The following is a 27,904-nucleotide window of genomic DNA, read 5'->3' as shown; positions in this document are numbered from 1 at the left end:
CTTTTACTGCTTCTTCTCTTCTGCTACCATGCTACATCTGTGAACTGTCCTCCTCTCACTAAAGCAAGGAGTGAAAAACTGAAGGAAAGTAAGTGTGTATTAGGGGTAAATTTACTAAGAAATGTGTTTCACCCTTGTTTGACCAAGATCAAATATGGGTGATTTTGATCAGACAATGTTGGTGTTTGGCTGCAGTGTTTGCCAGCAGCCAAATGTAACCCTGATTTAGGGTTTAAACAACACTTATACTGAGGTAGTTATAATATGGTGATTAAAATGGAGTATAAGCATATATATTATTCATATAAAAGTTAATGGATGTTGTAATACTGTATGCATGTTTTGAGGTAAATAATATACTTCACATATATGTAATTGTATGTACATTGATGTAAATGTAGTGTTGAATACAATTAAGGTTTATTTTATGGTTTCACGGTGTATCTAAAGGGTTAATGTCCTTGTGCTCCTAACTGTCAATCACCTAGTGGGGTGATTGCCAGTGGGCGGGGCATCACCTCAGAGTGGGTCATGTGATTACTAGAGAGGGGTGGATAGGCCACCCGTGCTGTGAGTGTAGCTGAGGGAGAGACTGCATATCTCTTGGTGAGAGGACAGAGTTTTTTGTTGCTCCGGCCGTCGCCCGCATTAGAGCTGAGCGGTATATATTTCGGCGGCCGGAGGGGGCTTAGTGTGTGTAGCCAGAACAGGGCTTCCTTACTGTAAAGGTGGTGACAGCAGCATTGAGACTAAGAACTGTTCATAGAACCCGGCATCAGCGCTAGTCAACTCACCCAGCAGTATTGGAAGGGCGCATCTGTGACAGGGAGACAGAGAGGGTTCCTTCCTACCTATTACCGGCACAGACTCTGACAGCCACAACAAAGAAGCCAGGACCAGCAGCAGAGGCTCCATTCTGTGTGGCTGTAAGTGTAAGGGAGGAGTCGGGGGAGAAGCCTGCAGCAGCATCACTAGATCGTAGAAGTGTGAGTGTATAATCCAGCCATTTATATTACACCTACACTAAGTACAGCAAGCCATAGGTGACTATTGTACATAGTCAATTTCATATTGGGACTAAGGACTCCAGGGCTAGGCCGCAATAATGGCTATTAAGCAGGAGGATAGTAATGGGTCACAGTAGTCAGAGTGACCTATAATGACAGTTCCATGTATGGCTTAATCATAGTGCTAAGGAGAAGGTAGAAAGCACTGGGTATATATATGTAACAGGAGGAGTGGAGTGAAACTTGAACTGTTTAACGCTTCATAAATAGTTTTAAAGCTCCCCCATATATCAGCATCACATCAGTCAAAGGAGAGCCAGAGACATTGTTCCGCAGCGCTAAATAGAAAGTAACACCCTAAAGCTGCCACCTAATGTGTGTATTTATGCCCCTGAATTAGCAGAATTAGAGTCAAGGACATTAAAGGTAGCCAAACTACAGTGACATTGGATTAATATTAAAGCCTCTTAGCCACAAAGGATTAGACTATCATCCCGATTCAAGGACTAGCTTGTGGCACTTTAATACTACTGTGTTATATGTATATTCGTGAACCCGTAAGAAGGACTGACACGTAAGAGACTATTAGTTATAAAGTTAAAGGATTTGAGTTCACTGTGACTATGAAAAGAGAAACCATCTCTTGCAGATATATTTAATATAGACTCATCGTAAGAGACAACAATAATTTGAGCCATACAGGAATCGAAAAGCTATATATGCTCTGAAATATAGAAAGCATCAGCTACTTCAAATGGACACAAGGACGCAGCATAACAAAGGTTTATCATACCAGCTTCTAAGGAGTTTAGTTTAATACTGGACAACTACTGTTACATTTTTACTGAGGAAAGGCTACAGATCCCTTGGTAATCAACTGTTGATGTTACTATCTATGAGCTAAATAGATACTTTCTGTTATCTGCCAATGAGGAACTATAAGTAACCTTATAGGAGAAAGTAATCGCTACCATAAGTAGACTGAGCCAAACATCTTTCTCTTTAACTGAAGGGAGAACTGATAGTTGATACTAAAACATAGTGTCAGACATTCTGTATTAACTGCTGTTATTTTTAGGAAATTTATGGGCCCTTATAGTGCACTATCATATTAAGAGTACCCGGGTCACTCTAACACCTAAGGGTGTATTGAAAAGAAAAAGGATTTGTTGTATTGCATGCAGGTGCTGTGTATAGGCCTAATTGACCGGGGGTTAGCATGGATTAATGACTTAAAGGGGAATGTGTAATTGATGAAATGTTAATGTATACTTAATCCATTTGGTACTGGTCATTAAAGTGTTATACTTGCCATGTGTGTCTGGTCCGTCTGGAAGTTGATCTGAAGATCCTGGAAGAAAGAGACAGGTATATTAGATAATATATCTATGATATAAGGGAATCATCCCCTAAGGATAGAGATCAGGCTTACTCAAGCAAGCCTTAACAGTAGTTAAATACTACACATAGCTTGAGTGGAGGCACAACTATTAGGTAACCATCCCTTAATAGAATACATAGACAGCTCTTGTTCAAGGTATTGAGGGTAGGGTTACACAAACACTACCATATATGAAGCCTGCACAGATCAGTGAGATCCATACAGAGTTCTGTATTAAAATTTGTAAAGAAAAAAGGTTAAAAATAGGAAATAAAGCTGTGTGAGGTCCCCCATAAGCATAACCAGTCATGGGCTCTTTGAGACAGTCCTGGTTCTAAAATACAGAGGAAAAAATGTATGAGGTCCCCCTGTATTTAAAGAACCAGCACTGGGCTCTTGGAAATGTCTTACTGTAGTTCCAAGAATACGGGATTTTTGAAACCAGCACCGGGCTCCATTAGCCAGGGAGGTAATTCTACAGCCAGAGGACACGTGTATATTAGTCCCAGCGACTGTAGCATTACCACCCAACTAGTCAGCCCTTGCCAGGGGAGTGGGGCACCCCAATAAAGGGGTCCCCTCCTCCAGGGCACCCAAGACCAGGGCTGAAGCCCGAGTTTATCCCCGGCACCCTTGGGCAGTGGGAACAGAGTTGATAGCAATTCAGATGTAAAAAAATAGAATTTATATAGGTGGTAATTCAGACCTGATCTTAGCAGCAAATTTGTTAGCAGTTGGGCAAAACCATGTGCACTGCAGGGTGGGTAGATATAAAATGTGCAGAGAGAGTTAGATTTGGGTGGGGTGTGTTTAAACTGAAATCTAAATTGCAGTGTAGAAATAAAGCAGGCTGTATTTACTCTGCACAGAAACAAAATAACCCACCCAAATCTAAATCTATCTGCAAATGTTATATCTGCCCCTCTTGCTGTGCACATGGTTTTGCCCATCTGCTAACAAATTTCCTGCTACGATCAGGTCTGAATTACTCCCATTGTCTTTTATCAGTGAGATCTGTGCATGCTTCTATGATCATGCTACTGAGAGGGATGTCTATTTGAAAAGTGCATTTTGATCTGAGTTTGCTCAATTCACAGGTGTGTTTGCAGAAACAATTCTAGGTAAATTCCTGTATTTCAGCGTTGTTCATGGAAATTATATAGTAGTTTGTCCAATGGTGTATGTGGTCATTGGTCCCTGTCCACCCATATTTGAGACTTCTTTTTCACCTAACATTACTGTGTTTGGTAAATTTCCAAGTTTTTAAAAATGGTCAAATACTCCCATATTTGCCAACTTGGGCAAACAAGCTCTCTGCACATGTTATATCTGCCCCACCTGCAGTGCACATGGTTTTACCGAAGTGCTAACAAATTTGCTGCTGCGATCAACTCTGAATTACCCCCAATATCAACCCACTTCATGAGTGTCTGTAGGCACTGCATAATCTAAGCCTGATTTTGTTATAGCTTCTCGACTCTGGCAAGAAGATGCTCTAGCTGCTTATTTGGTGACAGATTACCAGCGACATCAATGTTCGCCAAGAGTATTCTGTCACAAACCATGGATTAATAAATGAATGCTAACCATACTTTGGAATTGACTGAGACCCAGAACAGAGGCGCTTGTTGGTTAGTGTGCTGGTGGGGTTCACCAGGGGCCCCCGCAAGGAGGTTTGGGCTTCACTGTGCCCAACACACAGGTTGCTGCTCTCTGTCTGGTTTCTTAGTATGAGGCTGCTATGCATTGGAGCTGGCATAGGTAATTTGCTGTGAAATGAATAGACATGGGGACGACAGACAGACTGGGTTTGAGAGACATGGGGGATAGATAGAGGTAGGGGGAGAGAGAGATGGGGAGAAAGCTAGAGAGACAAGGGCACAGAGACATGGAGAAAGGGAGATAGTAGCAGAATAAGACTGGGGAGAAGAGCTTACACTCAGAGCTGTGGATTTGCCAGGTAGAGCAGTTATCTGGAGGTCTCTGGGAGCAGGCCACATAGTCTCTCTGGCCAGGCACCTGGAATATGCAGTGGTTCTGGTGGGCTCCCGGGCCGTCACACACCTATAGGCAGCAATTCAGGCTGTACTCAGCCTGGCAAAGCCTACTCATCCGGGGGGCCCATTGCAGGACTGTGTGATTGAGGAGAGGAGCCCGCTTGCCTGCCAGTGATGTTTTGGGCATGGTGTCGCAGACTTAGGGAAGGAAGTAGAGATGTAGATCTATGAGAGCTGGTCATGGAGGAGAGAACAACCATTGAAGTTTGATCAGGTTTAATCATTTTTGTTAAACATCTGAATAATGAACATTTGTTAAATTATGCATTCAATTAATAATCCAGTTTGCACACAGACACAGTAATGGGTATTGAGACACAGTTTGTCATGGATTCCTTATTAAAATGTAACATACATTAATGGTGAAGTGCTGGAAAAATAATCAGAATTCCAACACGTTATGGTCACACATTTTATTTTTTACCTTCATAGCGGTGCACTGGAAAACGTGCTGCGTTATCTACCATATTGAATTTCACTGCCTGGCATCCCTGAGCATTGAATAGCCCCCTAAAAGGCTAATTTATCCCTGTGGGATGACCTTGCTTATTAATAGCATGACATAAAAAAAAAAGTGCTACATGCAATCTCTGGGTGTTTCTAGATATGCCCCTTGGTGGTTTTGACACCCCCATAGGTGGAGCTAGACACTCCAATTTTTCAGTCCATACCTAATGCAATGTGATGCACACACCTCTGAGTGGTATACTGAGTTGTTGTGCCTTCTTTGTTTACCACAGGTGACACTCTTCCAACCCACAGTACTCATTGTACTAATCAGAATTTGTTCATTGCAGGAATAAGAGGGGCAACTGATATGGTCGATTATCTTACAATTTTCACACACTCATATCACTGTGCAGACATTGTATGTATAATACTATATCATAACAAATATGAAAATTGTTTAATTTGTAAATAGAAATCCAACAGATAAACTAGAACCAGGCAAATTGAATATTCTTATTATTGTGTTATCAAAGTGTTAAAGTGTTTTAAGTAGTGATGAGCGGGTTCGGTTTCTTGGAAACCGAACCCCCCCGAACTTCACCCATTTTACACGGGTCCGAGGCATACTCGGATTCTCCCGTATGGCTCGGTTAACCCGAGCGCGCCCAAACGTCATCATCTCGCTGTCGGATTCTCGCGAGATTCGGATTCTATATAAGCAGCCGCGCGTCGCCGCCATTTTCACTCGTGCATTGGAAATGTTAGGGAGAGGACGTGGCTGGCGTCCTCTCCGTTATTGTTGAACTTGATTGTGCACTATTGCTTAATTGTGGGGAGGGCTGGGGAGCAGCTGTATAATATAGGAGGAGTACAGTGCAGAGTTTTGCTGATCAGTGACCACCAGTTATCCGTTCTCTGCCTGAAAAAAATGCTCCATATCTGTGCTCAGTGTGCTGCATATATCTGTGCTCACACTGCTTAATTGTGGGGACTGGGGAGCAGCTGTATTATATAGCAGGAGTACAGTGCAGAGTTTTGCTGACAGTGACCACCAGTATACATTGTCTGCCTGAAAAACACTCCATATCTGTGCTCAGTGTGCTGCTTTATTGTGGGGACTGGGGACCACCAGTATAATATTATATAGGAGGAGTACAGTGCAGAGTTTTGCTGACCAGTGACCACCAGTATATAATATATAGCATTACGGTACAGTAGGCCACTGCTGTACCTACCTCTGTGTCGTCATTAAGTATACTATCCATCTAGATTCTATACCTGTGGTGCATTTCAGTTGTGCAGTTTGCTGACACAGTGACCACCAGTATATATAGCAGTACGGTACGGAAGGCCACTGCTGTACCTACCTCTGTGTCGTCATTAAGTATACTATCCATCTACATTCTATACCTGTGGTGCATTTTAGTTTTGCAGTTTGCTGACACAGTGACCACCAGTATACTATATATATATAGCAGTACGGAAGGCCACTGCTGTACCTACCTCTGTGTCGTCATTAAGTATACTATCCATCTACATTCTATACCTGTGGTGCATTTTAGTTTTGCAGTTTGCTGACACAGTGACCACCAGTATACTATATATAGCAGTACGGAAGGCCACTGCTGTACCTACCTCTGTGTCGTCATTAAGTATACTATCCATCTACATTCTATACCTGTGGTGCATTTTAGTTTTGCAGTTTGCTGACACAGTGACCACCAGTATACTATATATAGCAGTACGGTACGGAAGGCCACTGCTGTACCTTCCCTTTGTGTCGTCATTAAGTATACTATCCATCTACAGTCTATACCTGTGGTGCGCCTCTTTTTTTTCTTTGCATCATGTGCTGTTTGGGGACAATTTTTTTGAAGTTCCATCCTGTCTGACACTGCAGTGCCACTCCTAGATGGGCCAGGTGTTTGTGTCGGCCACTTGTGTCGCTTAGCTTAGTCACACAGCGACCTTGGTGCGCCTCTTTTTTTCTTTGCATCATGTGCTGTTTGGGGACAATTTTTTTGAAGTGCCATCCTGTCTGACACTGCAGTGCCACTCCTAGATGGGCCAGATGTTTGTGTCGGCCACTTGTGTCGCTTAGCTTAGTCACACAGCGACCTTGGTGCGCCTCTTTTTTTCTTTGCATCATGTGCTGTTTGGGGACAATTTTTTTTAAGTGCCATCCTGTCTGACACTGCAGTGCCACTCCTAGATGGGCCAGGTGTTTGTGTCGGCCACTTGTGTCGCTTAGCTTAGTCACACAGCGACCTTGGTGCGCCTCTTTTTTCTTTGCATCATGTGCTGTTTGGGGACAATTTTTTTGAAGTGCCATCCTGTCTGACACTGCAGTGCCACTCCTAGATGGGCCAGGTGTTTGTGTCGGCCACTTGTGTCGCTTATCTTAGTCACACAGCGACCTTGGTGCGCCTCTTTTTTTATTTGCATCATGTGCTGTTTGGGGACTATTTTTTTGAAGTGCCATCCTGCCTGACACTGCAGTGCCACTCCTAGATGGGCCAGGTGTTTGTGTCGGCCACTTGTGTCGCTTAGCTTAGCCATCCAGCAACCTCTGTGAAAATTTTAGGACTAAAAATAATATTGTGAGGTGTTCAGAATAGACTGGAAATGAGTGGAAATTATGGTTATTGAGGTTAATAATACTATGGGATCAAAATGACCCCCAAATTATATGATTTAAGCTGTTTTTTTAGGTTTTTTTTAAAAAAAAACACCCGAATCCGACAAAAAAATTTCGGTGAGGTTTTGCCAAAACGCGTCCGAATCCAAAACACGGCCGCGGAACCGAATCCAAAACCAAAACACAAAACCCGAAAAATGTCCGGTGCACATCACTAGTTTTAAGGAGATTATATGGACTTTCATCAAAATTTAAATTTATTGATTATTATTTTACATGGGAATTCTTGAACGTTTGAATCCAAAGGGAAAACTTGTATTACTTAGTCCAAATTGAAATTCCCTTAATTTGTATAAGAAAGGATAATCCTCACCAGAGCTGCTTTTTTTAACCCGATGGGAGACCCAAGACAGATCTTTTTTTTATGTATAGTGAAATCAAAGACAGATTTCCTTCTAGTAATCCATTAGAAACTAAAACTGTCCTAACATCATAATAATAATAATTTTATTTATATTGCGTTCTTTCTCCAAGAGGACTCAAGGCAAATTGAAATTAGAATCAATTGACCAGGGATTAAATTAGCAGCTCAGCCAATCATAACTACTTTCCTATATCACTATCTGCTTGTGATTGGCTAGTGATGATTGGGAATCCTATGGACCCCAGTAATTGAAATCAATGGGAAAACACAGAATAATGTTGAAAAACTTGTGATAACACTTAATTGTTAAGTATGCACACACTGTGCTACGTAGGACATGTTTGTACGTTCATTCTCTATCCTGTTTTCAATTCTTCTGTACTCACAAAAAAAAAGCATGCTTGAGAATTTTTCAGCATCTACAATTCACTATTATGTAACCTTATGAAAGATATATATCATGAGATAAATTTCATGAGATTCACAACCCAAAGTAAAAATAAAACCTTACTGTGTCCTCTAATTCTATGAACAAAACAGTGATTTACAGAGTGAGCAATATCTGTCATGAGATTAATATTTTGAGATTGTGCAAACAAAAATTGTTCTTATACTGTAGTCTAGCCTTTAAGATTTTTCTAGAGAAATATCTAGGGATAAAAACAAACAAACATCTGAAGATAAATATTAAATGAATATAATGCATAAAGGTTTAGAACTAATAATAAAGTGCTCACATAGGGATCAGTACACTTATTGAAATGCAGTGACTTTAAATCCACTGAAATGGAATAAGCAGTATCCAAAAAAAAAAAAAAAAAACACTTTGCAGACGCACAAAAACTTAAGTTTGAACATAAATAGGCATGGAACATAGAACACACAAGTCATGTGCAGTGGTTAAACACTAGTCACTAGTGATGTGCACCGGACATTTTTCGGGTTTTGGTTTTGGATTCGGTTCCGCGGCTGTGTTTTGGATTCGGACGCGTTTTGGCAAAACCTCCCTGAAAATTTTTTGTCGGATTCGGGTGTGTTTTGGATTCGGGTGTTTTTTTACAAAAACCCTTCAAAAACAGCTTAAATCATAGAATTTGGGGGTCATCTTGATCCCATAGTATTAGTAACCTCAATAACCATAATTTCCACTCATTTTCAGTCTATTCTGAACACCTCGCAATATTATTTTTAGTCCTAAAATTTGCACCAAGGTCGCTGGATGACTAAGCTAAGCGACCCAAGTGGCTGACACAAACACCTGGCCCATCTAGGAGTGGCACTGCAGTGTCAGACAGGATGGCAGATTTAAAAAATAGTCCCCAAACAGCACATGATGCAAAGAAAAAAAGAGGTGCAATGAGGTAGCTGTGTGACTAAGCTAAGCGACCCAAGTGGCCGACACAAACACCTGGCCCATCTAGGAGTGGTACTGCAGTGTCAGACAGGATGGCACTTCAAAAAAATAGTCCCCAAATAGCACATGATGCAAAGAAAAAAAGAGGTGCACCAAGGTCGCTGGATGGCTAAGCTAAGCGACACACGTGGCCGACACAAACACCTGGCCCACCTAGGAGTGGCACCGCAGTGTCAGGTAGGATGGCACTTCAAAAATATAGTCCCCAAACAGCACATGATGCAAAGAAAAATGAAAGAAAAAAGAGGTGCAAGATGGAATTGTCCTTGGGCCCTCCCACCCACCCTTATATTGTATAAACAGGACATGCACATTTTAACAAACCCATCATTTCAGCGACAGAGTCTGCCACACAACTGTCACTGAAATTACTGGTTGGTTTGGGGCCCCACCAAAAAAGAAGCAATCAATCTCTCCTTGCACAAACTGGCTCTACAGAGGCAAGATGTCAACCTCCTCCTCATCGTCCGATTCCTCACCTTTTTCACTGTGTACATCCCCCTCCTCACAGATTATTAATTCGTCCCCACTGGAATCCACCATCTCAGGTCCCTGTGTACTTTCTGGAGGCAATTGCTGGTGAATGTCTACACGGAGGAATTGATTATAATTCATTTTGATGAACACTATCTTCTCCACATTTTCTGGAAGTAACCTCGTACGCCGATTGCTGACAAGGTGAGCGGCTGCACTTAACACTCTTTCGGAGTACACACTGGGGGGTGGGCAACTTAGGTAAAATAAAGCCAGTTTCTGCAAGGGCCTCCAAATTGCCTCTTTTTCCTACCAGTATACGTACGGACTGTCTGACGTGCCTACTTGGATGCGGTCACTCATATAATCCTCCACCATTCTTTCAATGGTGAGAGAATCATATGCAGTGACAGTAGACGACATGTCAGTAATCGTTGGCAGGTCCTTCAGTCCGGACCAGATGTCAGCACTCGCTCCAGACTGCCCTGCATCACCGCCAGAGGGTGGGCTCGGAATTCTTAGCCTTTTCCTCGCACCCCCAGTTGCAGGAGAATGTGAAGGAGGAGCTGTTGACGGGTCACGTTCCGCTTGACTTGACAATTTTCTCACCAGCAGGTCTTTGAACCTCTGCAGACTTGTGTCTGCCGGAAAGAGAGATACAACGTAGGTTTTAAATCTAGGATCGAGCACGGTGGCCAAAATGTAGTGCTCTGATTTCAACAGATTGACCACCCGTGAATCCTGGTTAAGCGAATTAAGGGCTCCATCCACAAGTCCCACATGCCTAGCGTAATCACTCTGTTTTAGCTCCTACTTCAATGTCTCCAGCTTCTTCTGCAAAAGCCTGATGAGGGGAATGACCTGATTCAGGCTGGCAGTGTCTGAACTGACTTCACGTGTGGCAAGTTCAAAGGGTTGCAGAACCTTGCACAACGTTGAAATCATTCTCCACTGCGCTTGAGTCAGGTGCATTCCCCCTCCTTTGCCTATATCGTAGGCAGATGTATAGGCTTGAATGGCCTTTTGCTGCTCCTCCATCCTCTGAAGCATATAGAGGGTTGAATTCCACCTCGTTACCACCTCTTGCTTCAGATGATGGCAGGGCAGGTTCAGGAGTGTTTGCTGCTGCTCTAGTCTTCGGCACGCGGTGGCTGAATGCCGAAAGTGGCCCGCAATTCTTCGGGCAACCGACAGCATCTCTTGCTCGCCCCTGTCATTTTTTAAATAATTCTGCACCACTAAATTCAATGTATGTGCAAAACATGGGACGTGCTGGAATTTGCCCACATGTAATGCACGCACAATATTGGTGGCGTTGTCCGATGTCACAAATCCCCAGGAGAGTCCAATTGGGGTAAGCCATTCTGCGATGATGTTCCTCAGTTTCCGTAAGAAGTTGTCAGCTGTGTGCCTCTTCTGGAAAGTGGTGATACAAAGCGTAGCCTGCCTAGGAACGAGTTGGCGTTTGCGAGATGCTGCTACTGGTGCCGCCGCTGCTGTTCTTGCTGCGGGAGGCAATACATCTACCCAGTGGGCTGTCACAGTCATATAGTCCTGAGTCTGCCCTGCTCCACTTGTCCACATGTCCGTGGTTAAGTGGACATTGGGTACAACTGCATTTTTTAGGACACTGGTGACTCTTTTTCTGAGGTCTGTGTACATTTTCGATATCGCCTGCCTAGAGAAATGGAACCTAGATGGTATTTGGTACCGGGGACACAGTACCTCAATCAAGTCTGTAGTTGCCTGTGAATTAACGGTGGATAACGGAAACACGTTTCTCACCTCCCAGGCTGCCAAGGCCTGAGTTATCCGCTTTGCAGCAGGATGACTGCTGTGATATTTCATCTTCCTCGCAAAGGACTGTTGGACAGTCAATTGCTTACTGGAAGTAGTACAAGTGGTCTTCCGATTTCCCCTCTGGGATGACGATCGACTCCCAGCAGCAACAACAGCAGCGCCAGCAGCAGGAGGCATTACACTCAAGGATGCATCAGAGGAATCCCAGGCAGGAGAGGACTCGTCAGACTTGACAGTGACATGGCCTGAAGGACTATTGGCTTTCATGGGTAAGGAGGAAATTGACACTGAGGGAGTTGGTGGGGTGGTTTGCAGGAGCTTGGTTACAAGAGAAAGGGATTTAGTGGTCAGTGGACTGCTTCCGCTGTCATCCAAAGTTTTTGAACTTGTCACTGACTTATGATGAATGCGCTGCAGGTGACGTATAAGGGAGGATGTTCCGAGGTGGTTAACGTCCTTACCCCTACTTATTACAGCTTGACAAAGGCAACACACGGCTTGACACCTGTTGTCCGCATTTGTGTTAAAATAATTCCACACCGAAGAGGTGATTTTTTTTGTAATTTGACCAGGCATGTCAATGGCCATATTCATCCCATGGACAACAGGTGTCTCTCCGGGTGCCTGACTTAAACAAACCACCTCACCATCAGAATCCTCCTTGTCAATTTCCTCCTCAGCGCCAGCAACACCCATATCCTCATCCTGGTGTACTTCAACAGTGACATCTTCAATTTGACTATCAGGAACTGGACTGCGGGTGCTCCTTCCAGCACTTGCAGGGGGTGTGCAAATGGTGGAAGGCGCCACCTCTTCCCGTCCAGTGTTGGGAAGGTCAGGCATCGCAGCCGACACAATTGGACTCTCCTTGGGGATTTGTGATTTAGAAGAACGCACAGTTCTTTGCTGTGCTTTTGCCAGCTTAAGTCTTTTCATTTTTCTAGCGAGAGGATGAGTGCTTCCATCCTCATGTGAAGCTGAATCACTAGCCATGAACATAGGCCAGGGCCTCAACCGTTCCTTGCCACTCCGTGTCGTAAATGGCATATTGGCAAGTTTACGTTTCTCCTCAGACGCTTTTAATTTAGATTTTTGGGTCATTTTACTGAACTTTTGTTTTTTGGATTTTACATGCTCTCTACTATGACATTGGGCATCGGCCTTGGCAGACGACGTTGATGGCATTTCATCGTCTCGGCCATGACTAGTGGCAGCAGCTTCAGCACGAGGTGGAAGTGGATCTTGATCTTTCCCTATTTTACCCTCCACATTTTTGTTCTCCATTTTTTAATGTGTGGAATTATATGCCAGTATCAATAGCAATGGCCTACTACTATATATACTGCGCACAACTGAAATGCACCACAGGTATGGATGTATAGTATACTTGACGACACAGAGGTAGGTAGAGCAGTGGCCTACTGTACCGTACTGCTATATATTATATACTGGTGGTTAGCAAACTGTGCAAAACTGAAATGCACCACAGGTATGGATGGATAGTAGACTTGACGACACAGAGGTAGGTAGAGCAGTGGCCTACTGTACCATACTGCTATATATTATATACTGGTGGTCAGCAAAATTATGCACTGTACTCCTACTATATACTACAATGCAGCACAGATATGGAGCGTTTTTTAGGCAGAGAACGTATAATACTGGTGGTCACTGGTCAGCAAAACTCTGCACTGTACTCCTATATAATACTGCTGGTCCCCAGTCCCCACAATAAAGCAGTGTGAGCACAGATATATGCAGCACACTGAGCACAGACATGGAGCGTTTGTCAGGCAGAGAACGTATAATACTGGTGGTCACTGGTCAGCAAAACTCTGCACTGTACTCCTCCTATATAATACTGCTGGTCCCCAGTCCCCACAATAAAGCAGTGTGAGCATAGATATATGCAGCACACTGAGCACAGATATGGAGCGTTTTTCAGGCAGAGAACGTATAATACTGGTGGTTACTGGTCAGCAAAACTCTGCACTGTACTCCTCCTATATAATACTGCTGGTCCCCAGTCCCCACAATAAAGCAGTGTGAGCACAGATATATGCAGCACACTGAGCACAGATATGGAGCGTTTTTCAGGCAGAGAACGTATAATACTGGTGGTCACTGGTCAGCAAAACTCTGCACTGTACTCCTCCTATAATACTGCTGGTCCCCAGAATAAAGATATTTGCAGCCCCCTGAAAGTTCTGAAACAAAGTGAGAGGACGCCAGCCACGTCCTCTCACTATCATTTCCAATGCACGAGTGAAAAATGTCGGCGACGCGCGGCTCCTTATATAGAATCCGAATCTCGCGAGAATCCGACAGCGGGATGATGACGTTAGGGCGCGCTCGGGTTAACAGAGCAATACTGGAGTATCCGAGTATGCCTCGGACCCGTGTAAAATGGGTGAAGTTCGGGGGGGTTCGGATTCTGAGGAACCGAACCCGCTCATCACTAGTAGGAAGGACTTCAAATGATCATTGACAACACAAAAGGTCTGTGAACCATCTTTAATATATTTAGCTGTGTTATAAATAGAGATGTGCGCTAACCCCTGTGTTTTGGATCTGTACTTTCTGACCTGTTTCACATTTGGTTTTGCCAAAACTGCCCTTGCGTGTTTTGGTTTTGGATCTGTATTTTCTTTCCCCCCAAAATCATAAAAACAGCGAAAAATCACAAAATGTGGGCCTCTTTTTGTTCCTACAGTATTATTAACCTCAATAACATTAATTTCCAGTCATTTCCAGTCATTTCCAGTCAATTTTCACTACCTCCCAGCTCACAATATTGGCCAATGGCTGGTTGGCTAAACAAAGTGACAGAGCAGCAGCACAAACACATGGTATGGAAACATAGAAAAATAGAGTTTGACTGCTGATAAGAACCACTTCTAGTATGCCCTGTTTTACCTCAAACCTTATTTGATCCTTCTTTCTTTGTAAGGATATATTTATGTCTATCCCATGCATGTTTAAATTGCTCTATTCTCTTAACCTCTACTACCTCTGCTGGGTGGCTATTCCATTTGTCCACTACCCTTTCTGTGAAGTAATTTTTCCTCAAGTTTCCCTCCAGATTCAGTGCATGTCCTCGTGTTCTAATACGTCTTTTCATTTGAAGAATGTTTTCTTCCTGGACTTTTTTAAAACCGTTGATATATTTATAGTTTCTATCATGTTCCCACTTCCTCTTCTCTGCTCCAAACTATACATTTTGAGTTGTTTTTTTTTAGTCTTTCTGGGCATGTTTTGTGTTGTAGGCCATGCACCATTTTATTTGCCCTTCTTTGTAAAGTCTCTAATGTATTAATATCCTTCTGAAGATATGGCCTACAGAATTGAACACAGTATTTTAGATGAGGCCGTATTTATGACCTATAAAGTGACATTATTCTTTCTTTCTGCTGCTGATTCCTCTCCCTATGCAAGCAAGCATCTGACTAGCCTTCCTCATTGCTTTGTTACATTGATTACCTGCCTTTAAGTCACCTGAAATAGTTACCCCTAGATCCCTTTACTCCTCAGTAGTTTCCAGTGCCATTAATACTATATTTAGCCTTTGGATTTTTGAGACCCAAGTGAATGATTTTGCATTTTTGGCATTAAACTGTAATTGCCAACCTTTTGACCATTCATCTAGTCTACCTAGATCATTAATCATTTGTTTTACCCTTCCTGGTGTGTCTACCCTGTATGCATACCTTTGTCTAATCTGCAAAAAGGCATACTTTACCATTAATGCCATTTGCAATGTCACCAATAAAGATATTAAAAAGCACTGGTCCAAGTACAGATCCCTGGGGTACTCCACGGGTAATATTTCCATCCTGTGAATGCACTCTATTTACTACAACTATCAGTTTTCTATCCTGCAACCAAGATCTTATCCATTCAACCATCTTAGTCTCCAATCCCATGCTTTCGAGATTATTTAGCAATCTGTAATGTAGGACAGTGTCAAAAGCCTTACTAAAGTCTAGATAAGCTATATCTAACCTTTATCGATTACTTTAGTCAAATAGTCAAAAAAGTCAAAAAGGTTTGTTTGACATGATTTACCCCTAGTGAATCCATGCTGTTTGGGATCCTGTAAATTGCTGAATTTGAGGTAATCTACAGCTCTTTCTTTTAACAATGTTTCCATCAATTTTCCTACTACTAATGTACGTAAGTCTCGCTGGTCAGTAGTTGCTTGCCTCTTCCTTTCTTCCCCTTTTGTGCAGTGGAACTACGTTCTCTCTTTTCCAGTTCTCTGGAATTACTCCTGTAGCTAGTGACTGGTTTAATAATTATGTTAATGATGCTACCAGCACCCCTTTAAGTAACATAGTAATTGAGGTTGAAAAGAGGCAAATTGCCCGTCGTGTTCAACCTGTGTTAAATTGTGATGAATCTACATACCCGCTGAATAATGTTTTATGACTAGTTAACTACTATAACTCATGTTACCCCTGGATTAACCATGTTGATATTTTAAATATTATAACCTTGGATATCATTTTCATTCAGAAATGTATCCATTCATTTTTTAAATCCATTTACAGAGTCCGTCATTACCACCTTCCCTAGCAGGGAATTCCACATCCTGATTGCCCTAACAGTGAAGAACCCTTTCCTCCATTGCCTTCAAAACTTTCTCTCTTCCAGCCGCAGTGAGTGCCCACGTGTTCTAAACTGTGTTCTTTTAATAAATAATTCCTCTGATAACTCTTTGTGATGTCCCTTTACATATTTGAAGATATTAATAATATCTCCGCTTAGACGCCTCTTTTCTAGTGTATACATATTCAACCTAGTAAGCCTTTCCTCATAATTCAATCCCTCCAGGTCTTTAATCAATTTAGTAGCTTGCCTTTGAACCCTTTCGAGTTCACCGATATCTTTTTTTATACAGTGGTGCCCAAAACTGAACACAAATAGTTTTTTCTAGGCCAAGCTCCTTTAATTTGATGATCAGTCTCCTGTGAGGCACTGTATCAAAGGCTTTTGCAAAATCTAGGAAGACCACATCCACTGATTTTCCCTGATCAAGATTATTGCTCACTTCCTCATAGAAGCTAATTAAGTTAGTCTGACATGACCTGTCCCTCACAAACCCATGCTGGTTCTTGCTAATAATCCTAGCGGTCTGTAGATACTGCGGGATACTGTCCCTTAGAATTCCTTTCAATATTTTCCCCACTATAGACGTCAAACTAACTGGTCTGTAGTTACCTGGAAGATTTTTGGATCCTTTTTAAATAATGGCACTACCTCAGCTATACGTCAGTCCTTCGGTACCATGCCTGATCTAATTGAACTATTGAAAATCAAGTATAGGGGTCATGCTAGTTGTGAACTAAGCTCCATAAGAACCCTTTTAGTATTTTTGGATACTAAAGTATACGGCACTTACTCTAAGACTATAGCACATCTATGAAACATTGCGGCTTATAATTTGACTCAAAAAAACTAAGACAATCGTCTATTTGCAAATTGTAAGAAATAATTCCTTTTTGGGGCACTCTTTTCATACATATTGTATGTAGATCTGATATGAATTGAAACATAAACTTTAATGTGATCCTTTTTTTTAAATAAAGGGGCATTGTGACTATATCAGGAAATATTTTTTTATAGGTCAACCCTAAATAACCATAAAGAGAAACATTTAGTGTAAATATTCTAAATCACTATTTATACTTAATTACTGACCAATTTCCTGGGAGCACCTCCAGCTAGCTCAAAATAGAAAACTGCATTCTTGCAGCATTAGATGATTGGAAATATATTTTGGTTACATATTGTATATAAAAAAAAAGTCAGTCCAGTACTAGATATTCCATGATCTAGGCATAGAGTTTGTTGGCAGATAGAAACTACATGGCCCATCTAGTCTACCTGGATTTATACATTTGTGTTTGGACCTTTCCCTGTCTTTAGGGTTCCCTACATGTCTATATGGACTTCTCAATGTCTATATGGACCTCTATATTTCTATGTGGCCTTAGTACGCTACAATTCCTTCATGACATGCACAAGATTTACATACAATGGGCTTATTTCAAGGTTGATTGCAAAACAACATTTTCCTCTACTGGGCAAAACCATGGCCCTCATTCCGAGTTGTTCGCTCGGTATTTTTCATCGCATCGCAGTGAAAATCCGCTTAGTACGCATGCGCAATGTTCGCACTGCGACTGCGCCAAGTAACTTTACTATGAAGAAAGTATTTTTACTCACGGCTTTTTCTTCGCTCCGGCGATCGTAATGTGATTGACAGGAAATGGGTGTTACTGGGCGGAAACACGGCGTTTCAGGGGCGTGTGGCTGAAAACGCTACCGTTTCCGGAAAAAACGCAGGAGTGGCCGGAGAAACGGTGGGAGTGCCTGGGCGAACGCTGGGTGTGTTTGTGACGTCAACCAGGAACGACAAGCACTGAAATGATCGCACAGGCAGAGTAAGTCTGGAGCTACTCTGAAACTGCTAAGTAGTTAGTAATCGCATTATTGCGAATACATCGGTCGCAATTTTAAGAAGCTAAGATTCACTCCCAGTAGGCGGCGGCTTAGCGTGTGTAACTCTGCTAAATTCGCCTTGCGACCGATCAACTCGGAATGAGGGCCCATGTTCATTGCAGGTGGGGCAGATATAACATATACAGAGAGAGTTAGATTTGGGTTGGTTATCACTAGAAAGACTGACAAATTTTTCTTACTAGAAAGACTGGAAGGGGTCATTTTGACCCCTGTCATAAAACAGAACATTTTTAATAGAATTTTTATTCAGAACAAGTTAGGTTTTTGTATATCACTTGAACTTTTAATTTAACCTAAGACCTATTGAATTTGAAAATTTATATTCACTGCAATTAGGTCTGTAATTAATATAAATTCAGTCTGACAGCTCAGAAAAAAACAAAAATGGATTTGTTATGTATTTATTCCAGTGATTGGTAGAAAACAATACTAACATCTGCAGTTTAATGTTAAATAGAACTCCAAAAACATAAGTATGTCGAAAAACATAACAAATTATGAAAACTGAAAAAATGACCGAACACAACAAGTACCATGAAACAAAATGATCACCTTTCTTGACATTGTCTTTGAGTCTAGGTCACACAGTTTTTGCCACAATGGGGTATATTTACTAAGATTCGTATTTGTGTCGATTTGGTGGGAGTTTCATCTCGAATTGTATCCGTCCTGTTTTTTTGCAACTTTTTGAATTTTGTGCATGTTATTTACTAATCTGCCGAGATGTGATGATTCGTGTTTTCCGATGTCGATGTAATTCGTATTTTACACATGCCTTTTACAGACGATTTGTGTGTTTTCGTCCGTATTTTCCAGATTTGGATTACAGATTTGTACTTAGCATTTGCAGCAGTGTTTGTTTTAATTTTGTGGCCGTATTTTTCACTACTTTCGTTTTTGTCACTCGAATATGATTGGTTATGTTTGTGATTGAGGAGTGTCTATGCTGCTTAGTATAAATATGCTCCAAACCGGACGGACCTCGTGGGTTTAGCTAGTGGAGAGGTGAGAGGTAGTGGTGTGCGCAGTTGGTGAGTTGGATAGTGGTTTTGGTGATTTAAATTGATTGAGTGCTGTATTGTGATTGAAAGTCATCTTGTGATTATTGTTGTGTGGTTTTTCAAAGTTTGTCTAATTTTTTGTGGTTGTTTTTATTCTTCAGTCTATTGTCCTTGTTTGTGTGTGTGGTTGTGTGTGGTTGGTGTGTGGTATGTAGTGGTAGTGGAAAAGTGTGTTTTTTGTGTTTTTTAATTAGTGTTAATTGTTTGTGTCTAATATGTCACAGTCAGAGGTCAGTGAAGTGGAGGAGGTGAGTGAGGTGGAGGCGGTGAGTGAGAGGGAGGCGGTGAGTGAGGCTGAGGGTGTTAGTGAGAGGGAGGAGGTTAGTGAGGCGGAGGGGGAGAGTGAGGTTGAGGAGGAGGGTGAGGTTGCTGCTGCGGCCTCTAGTGAGAGTGACAGTGATTGTGCTCTTGCTCCGCAGCCACGCACCACTATGAAGACGGGACGCAACGTTAAATTTAGTTACACAGAAAATGTGTTGGTGCATGAGCTGGTGCACCATCATCGCCAGCTCTTTGGCCGTGAGTCCTCCAAGGTCACATCTAGGAGAAAAAGTGTGCTTTGGGGGAAAGTTGTTGCCGCTGTGAACAGCGAGGGTGTGATGAGAAGGACCGAGGACACGTGTCGTAAGCGCTTTTACGAAATAAAGTGACGTGTCAAGGCAAAGATGGCCAAGGAGGCAAAGTCTGCCTGGCAAACCGGGGGAGGCCATCCGTTTATAGCGACATATGCTGAGAGGGAGGAGCCAGTGCAGACCTTAATTCCTGCAGAAGTGGTTGGTGCCACTTATGTACAAGATTCAGATTGGCCCAGGCAGGATGGTGAGTTGTGTCAAATATTTCTCACAAACATGTTTTATTTTTATTTTTTAATTTATAATCAGTAAAGTACTCTTTTTCCAATTATTTTGCATATGCTTGTTTTGTGTGGATTAGTTTTTGCTCTTGGGCCTATCAGTATTGTTTGTGTAAATGTTCCAGTCTGTTTTGAATTTCTGCTACAAATTATGTTCTTTGCTTGTTTGTTTTGATTGTGAAACGGACCTTATTTTTTTTGTTTGGTGTGGATAATGGGGCCAACACCATTTATCTTTGAATGTTTTGGTAAGATGGTTTTTCATTATTTTATAAAGGGAACATGATCGCATGATGTTGTATTCTTTTTTTGTTGTAGGATGTGATTTGTGTAGGTTTTTTTGGCTAAATATCCAGGTGATGTATTTTGGCCATTTCTGTACTATGGGGATCATTCCAACCCGCTCGCTGCAGTTTGTTGCAGCGCAGTGATCAGGCTGAAACTGCGCATGTGCTGGCGCCACAGTGCACCAGCGCATGGGAGCTTTCGTTACCTAGCGATCGCCTCTGAGACAGAGGCGGTCACTAGGCGGGAGGGGGCTGAACGGTGGCGTTAAGCCGCCGTTTAGGGAGAGCGGTCCGGCCAACGCAGGCGTGGCCGGACCATTGGGGGGGCCAGCGGGAGCGATGAGCAACTCCCGGCCAGCCGCATGAGCTGCGCTGGCCGGGAGTTGCTCCTCAAATACAAAGCCATCGCCTCTGTGCAATGCTTTTGTATTTGTGCGGGGGGGCCGGCACTGACATGCGGGGCGGACTAGCCCTGTGCTGGGTGTCCCCCCGCATGTCTGAGTTAACGATCGTAGCTGTGCTAAATTTAGCACAGCTACGATCAACTCAGAATGACCCCCTATGTGCTTAGCATGTTGTAAAAGTTTTGGGCAAAGAGGTTATTCTTGGTGAAGATTGGCTATTGTAATAATAGTGTTAGTGTACCTAAATACCTATTTGGATAATGAATGTTGCATTTGTTATGTAGTCTATTAGTGTTGCTTAAATGTATGTGCACCAAATTGTTATTGTAACAATCATCTGTGTGGCATTGTAAGCTACGCACGTGTGTCCATGTGTGTTGCATTGTTTTTGGGGGTTTTATCAGAAGTGGCATCACACAATATAGACATAATGTAATATCCGTGTTTGTTTTGGGTTAGGTATGCATTTGTCATTCATAATGAAGAAATGGTTAATGTTTGTTATGTTATTTACAATTACATTTGTGTCTACAAACCTAAAACTAATTTTTATTACAGTGGCCAAAAAAAGAACACACCACACTACTAGCACAAATGTCGCACATGAGGATGCTGCTGCTGCAGGTAAAGTATTATTGAAATTACACTTTAGGTGGCGGAAAGTAAATGTACCAAACCAATAATGTTCCATTTTTACAAATAGGATCATCACGGCCACATCCGAGTGCACAAATGCGCACAAGCCATGGAACAGCCACGGGGAAACACGTGGCACATAAAAGACAGCATCCAGATCTGCCGATGCCACAATCTGCATCTCCGTCAACGCGACTCATATCAACGGTTTCATCAATGCCACCGGTCGATTTGATTGAGCCTTTCCCAACACGGGAACCACAGTCCCCTCATCTTCCTGGTGAGTCCAAACAAATTTACATTGCAACACATACTAACACACTGAACATTACACAGAATTAGCTAATAACCAAACACACACAGTAATCCAATGACCTAAAAAAAAAAAAAAGGGGTTTGGAAATGTCAAGGCCTTTAAAACACCTTGTAAAATCTAGTTAGTTTTATGTGTGCACATTTGAAGCATGCACTAGCATATTTATCTCAAGTATGCAAACAAATCCGAAATACAAGATTACACACAATATAATATTTTAACATTGTGTATTGTTTACTTATTTTCAAGCAGTGTGTTTTTAGTGTATTACCATCATATATGTACTCTAACCTAGGCACATAGTGATTTATGTGTAATCTGACTTCCACAGGGATAGCCTTTTTTTATAGATATTGCTTCCTGTTTGGTTAGTGTTTTTAACACAAGCTAAAGCACAAACAAGATACGACATAGGGCATGCCATAATGGGATGTTTTTTTATGGCTTATGTAGGTAAGGAATTGTCATCAATACGTTTCTGGCATGTTGTTATACCAAAAACAATTTGCCAAAACTTACAAATAAAATTTGCAGATAGTAATAAAATGTTCTCACATTAAATCACACACAGATGATGCCAGCATGACCCCGGCCCACCAGCCATCTGAAATGGAGTATACTTTTGTGCTTGACCTGCAGCCACTAGACACTACCAGACCAAGCACGCCACCTATGTCTCCGCAACGAACTCCTCCACCACCACAAATGAGCCCAGCCACAACACAGGCTCAAAACCAACAGCAGGCATTTTGGGACAGCGGGGCCACACAACAGTTGAACAATTTAGAGTGTCTTCGCAGACAAACTCAACTGCTCTCAAGTCTGCCACATTACCTGCCTAGAATCAGTCACACTATGAGCCAACAAAATAGCGAGAGGAGTAGAATCGCTACTTGCATGGAGCAAATGCGTGCTGACAACAGCCACATGATGAACACTTTGGCACGTATTATGGATGACCAAATGAGGCAGCACCAAAGCGACCTCAATCTGCTGGAAACCAACAATAGGCTTACTGAAAGCCTAGGCAGAATAATTGAGAACAACACGGCCTCCAATACTCAACTTAATGCCACACTGACTAACCTCAGCCACAATATAACTTTAATACACACGCAACAAGCGAGCACCAGCTCAGAAACAACCACCCCTATAAATACTCCAGTTACCTCCCCAGTAAGGAGATCAGGCAGAAGAATATCAAATGTGCCTGGCCAGGACTCTGCCGGCTCAAAGGGTTCACAAAAAAAATAAAGTAGGCCGCTTCAGGTGTAATCTGCTTAGGTGGGTGAACAATGTCAGGTTGACAGAACTATTAGGTGTTTTATTTACAAAGTTAATAAACAGATTTGTTCAAATATGAGTTACCTGATTTGTGTCCTCCTGAAATATAGTTACAATGAGTAAATTTGGGGAATTTTATTATTTAGACAATGTTGCTCACACAATTTTATAAACTTACTGTCTTTACATAATGGCTTGCCTAGAATAGGCCACATATGTTGAACCAATTCTAGGCCTAAAATATTAAGTACCTAATGAGCATCATCCTCCTTATTTGCATGAATAAGTCTCTATTACTACAAATATACTGTCTGGCCCTAGGTGGATTATGCTCAACGTTTGTTAAAACTCTGACACCTGTGCACATTGGCCATGCCAGCAAGCCCATAGAAAGCTTACATGACTGTATGCCACTCACACTCCTGGGTCTGCCACCATATTGTTCAATCTAGGTTGCTTTGCAATACAGACAACACGTGTGTATATTTTAACAAATAACGTGAGGTGAGTAATATTATTTTTTAAACTGTGTTAAGACACATTACACATGTAATATTTAAAAAATCCGGAGTATATTGGTTAAACTTCAACAAATGAAATTTTTGGCAAAGGTGGCCTGTGCGAATGAAAGGACATCGACACACACAGCCTGAAAGCTGCCATTTTAATGTAAGTTCAACATAGTCAGGAGTGTGGTCAAGCCTAAGACAGAGTGATAGTGTGTTGTTTCGGGATGTAAGTCAAAATTGTAAAGGTCAGACACACGGTTAATGTGTATTCTATGTAGTCTGGAGCAGCTGTATGGCCTGTTAATCGGCCACATAAACAAAAAAGGCCTGCACAGCGTCCGCCGAGCCTATTCTACCTGTGGACCATCATCAGTTTCATGGCCCTGGTTTATGCGAAAATGATGGAGCAGTGTCAGGAATACATCTAAACACAAAAATTTACATCAACAGACATTTGTGAGGGTGGGATTGTAATCATGTACTTATGTTCATTTTTATGTTGCCAAAAATGTAGGGGTAATTTATGTTTAAGATGAAATACATCTAAACATGCTTTTCAAAAGCAGGTCTATTTTATTTTCGTATTTTTTTAGGAATCTCTAATTTTCACGGACGCAATGGTCCTTTCACAGTAGTAATCACAATTACGAATTCTTGGTAAATTACCGTGTTCAATACCTAAACAGCCGTGTTTGGCCGATGGTGTATTCATTCGTATTTGTAAACTCTGTTGTGAAATACATTACGAATACCCTCATCACTGCTGAGATTTGTAATTAGTAAATTCCTGAGATGACACTTTGAAAAGAAAAAACAAATCAAACAAAATCGGGAGCTTAGTAGATATACCCCAATGATTTTACTCACAATTGCTGTGCATTTACCACACACAAACTTCCTGCATTGGTCACAACTTTTGCATGTTTTATTTCCCTTACAATTATTTCCAATCTGACATTTGTGTCGTTTTTGGCTTAAATCATCATTTTCTGTACATTGAGCTGGTGACATTATTGCTGCTTGACCCTTTCTAGTTGTAACGTATTTCTGACGAAGTTCCTCTGCTGGTTGTAGAATAAATGTAAGACGACTGATTTTTTTTTTACCTGTGACACTGTTATACAAAATCCTTGCATTGACAGCTGCCAAATCGAGGGTGCTGTAGAGGACTTGTACAGGCCATCTTCTACTTCCAGCCTTTACACTGTATTTTCTTGCCATCTGATCAACTGTATCCACTCCAACTTTTGTTTTGTTGTGATATTATACAGTTTCGGGAAGCTTCTTTGCATCTTTACCAATATCAACATCTGGATAAAGTGAGCTAAGAAGGATGACATTCTATTACTTTTTCCCCGGGTACACGGTCAATGTACACTAGTCATGTTTCAAAACATAAGTGTCGTACAGGGTTGCACCTCCTTCCTTTACTTTACTGAACCTCTGTTCTCTTACGATTCATTGTTCCCACAATGCTTGTTTTCTTCTTTTGCAGTTGGTCAGTGAGTTGTAGAGAAGTAAAATAGTTTTCCATTGTTATGCTTCTACCCTTGTTCAAATATGGTTCCACCAAACGCAGGATGACATGAGTTGAAACACTTTCATCAGGTGGTTTCAGTTCAACCTTTCCCTGATAGGGGTGTCCATTTACAAGATACTTGGATTCGAAATCTGCTGCAAGCCAGAATTTTATTCCATCTTATCTGGCTTGTTGGCCATGTACTGTGTAAAGGGGCATCTTGCTTTTGAGGGGAATAACTGCTCATCCACAGTGATATTTGATCCTGGAGTGTAGAACAGAATGCTGTTTGTTATGAACCTATTCCAAATTTCAGAAGCCAAAGCAGATGTGTCATTTTTCAGTCACTCTGACCTTGTTGACTTGATGTCAAATCGCAAGAATCTCATAATGTCTTTGAATCTATCCCTGGACATTGTATCACCAAAAAAGCGATGACCCCATTTTTCAGACCACAGATGATTCAGAAGTAAGCCCTTTGTGGTATATGCACCCTTGCCATACAGAAGAGCAATGAATGCATCCAATTCTGCCAAAGAAATAGTCTATGTATTATTATTCAATTGTCTTTGGGCTTCTGTCTCTGTACAATTCTTTATATGATGCAGCATTGGTTCATCTATCAATAAGCGCCACGCACTAGCCAAACTGTAATCTGAAATTATTCGTTTGGAATAAGGAGTTGGACCAGGATTTTCTCGCAGCACATTTTGTTGAGATAATCTTCCTGGAGCATGTCCAATCCCAATAACATCCCACTGTGTTTTGTCAGGTGCAGTGTACTTCTTCCCAACTGCAGGTGGCACATATTACTTTCTACCACGACCTCTTACTTGAAATTGAGCTGGAGGTGCTTGTAGTATTTGTGACTGAACTCTACCTCTCCCTTGACCCTACCCTGAGGTAGAGGTGGCTAGTACCTGCTTGGTCTTTTCCAGACTCATTGTCATCAGTGTCAGTCTCATAACTTTCACTGGCTTCAGATTCCTCAGGTATGTATGAAACGTCACTCTCTGAATCAGACTGTATATCTTCAGTTTCCAACTCTGCTTGTACTGCTGCGTCATCTTCTCTTCCTGAGTCTTCTTCATCTATATTTTGAAGACATACACAGAACTTAAAGCTAGGACTTACAGACCCTCACTTTGCAACTGCTGAAAAGTAAAAAAAGAACCTTATCAATTCAATATAACTCTTGAAAATAGTTTAACTTGTTAGCCTATAACTTTAGTAGGCACACATACATCACTTTAAAGGAATTTATATGCAAAACAACTCAAGGGTCATTTTGTCCCCTTCAGTCTTTCTAGGTATACTTTGAAATATTTTCCCAAATATTGATCCTACACAAACGAAATTTTGGTGGCTTGTATGACATTTAATTATGAAAAGTCACAAAAAAAATCAGATTAGCAGTAAACCAGATTGCTGAAAAGCAACAAGTTTTTCATTGCTAAGGGGTCAAAATGACCCCTTCAGGCTTTCTAGTGTTATATTGTTTCTGAGCAGGGTAAATACTGGCTGCCTTATTTTTACAACTGTCAGGCTGTCAGGATTCTGATTAGTCTGTTACCGGAGGGGGCACTAGTGGGTCAGTGTTGGAATGACGTATGAAACGTGGAGACTGAATAAAGACCTGCGCATATGCGCTGATGTTTAATAAACACAAAAGTCACAGAACAATAATATAATAATAGATGGTACGTAGCATTGGTAGTAGCAAAAATTAGATGATAAACGGTAACTGAATCCAAGGTACTGATAAAAAGTCTTTGGCAACACAGATATATCTTGGTGATAAGTTGATGGCTGAATGCAGAAGGTTTAAAGCAAATAAAGTCTGACAACAAAACGTGAAAATAACTTGATAACTGGATGCAAATGGTTTTAAGCAAAATAAAGTCACTGGTAACACAAATGTGAAATAACCTGTTAGCTGGATGTAAACGGATTTGTAAATAATAATTGAAACAAAGCAAAACTCCGGGAACGTGGAATAACTTGATAAATGCAAATGGTTTAGGAAACAGAACTCCGGTAATACTTGCAAAGCACACAGTCTCTGTAACATAAAGTTCTTTAGCCAAGCAAGGCCCAGGCAGGAGACAGTCCTAACTCAGCATGCTTGTTAACTGCTGGATGCAATGCACAGAATGGAATGCTGGTAATAAGGTGCACAAGTTAGGCAATGAATAACACCTGAGGAGAGTCTCTTACTGCTGATGAACTGTGGCAGGCTGTAGCTGGAATCTGGAACAAGCAGGAGAAATGCAGAATGATGAATGGAATGAAATGATGAGAGGAACCACTGGAGACAGGAACACGGGGAACCACTGGAGACTGGAACACGGGGAACCACTGGAAACTTGACACACCAAATGTGACTCATTGTCTGAGGCGATGAGAATGAGCCAGGAACTGGAGTTTATACCCCTTGCTCTGTGATGATTGGATGAATCTCTGTGAGAACACACCCTCCTGGATTGGGTGCCCAGATCAGCTGAGAGTTAACTAGAGCTGGTGATTAACCGGGAGAATAATTCTGTAGACAGTTAATGCAATGCACTGCTGGTTGCTGGCTGGGATCAGTAGTGCACCAGGAATTAATGCTGTTTAACTAGAAGCACTGTGTACTCCAGACTGCTGGCTGAAACCAGTGGTTACCAAAAGATAGAACTGGTTAGGTGGAGCACAGTGAGCTGTATGCTGCAGAAGACTGGAAATGGAACTGCTGGGACCTGTAGTTCCATAGGTCCAATTCACAGGGGATACTCTGAGGAGAGAGGATTGAAGCCAGGAGACGCCTGTTCACTGGAAGTGATGCGATGGAGAATGTAGATTCCTGACAGTACCCCCCCCCCCTTT

The 27,904-nt window shown here is 41.8% G+C and overlaps 1 protein-coding gene across 1 annotated transcript; it reads left to right on the top strand.

Annotated features, from left to right (window-relative positions):
• Positions 1–592: 592 nt before the first annotated feature.
• LOC134911470 (uncharacterized) lies at positions 593–23,041 on the top strand. Its single transcript, XM_063919660.1, has 4 exons — positions 593–926; positions 21,334–21,399; positions 21,479–21,691; positions 22,299–23,041. Exons 3-4 carry the CDS (start codon positions 21,508–21,510, stop codon positions 22,979–22,981), a joined length of 867 nt encoding a protein of 288 aa, XP_063775730.1. The 5' UTR covers positions 593–926; positions 21,334–21,399; positions 21,479–21,507; the 3' UTR covers positions 22,982–23,041.
• Positions 23,042–27,904: the final 4,863 nt, after the last annotated feature.

Source organism: Pseudophryne corroboree, chromosome 4, assembly GCF_028390025.1.
Source record: "Pseudophryne corroboree isolate aPseCor3 chromosome 4, aPseCor3.hap2, whole genome shotgun sequence".
In the NCBI taxonomy this organism is placed as follows: Eukaryota; Metazoa; Chordata; class Amphibia; order Anura; family Myobatrachidae; genus Pseudophryne; species Pseudophryne corroboree.
This window is presented reverse-complemented; position numbering and strand designations above follow the sequence as displayed.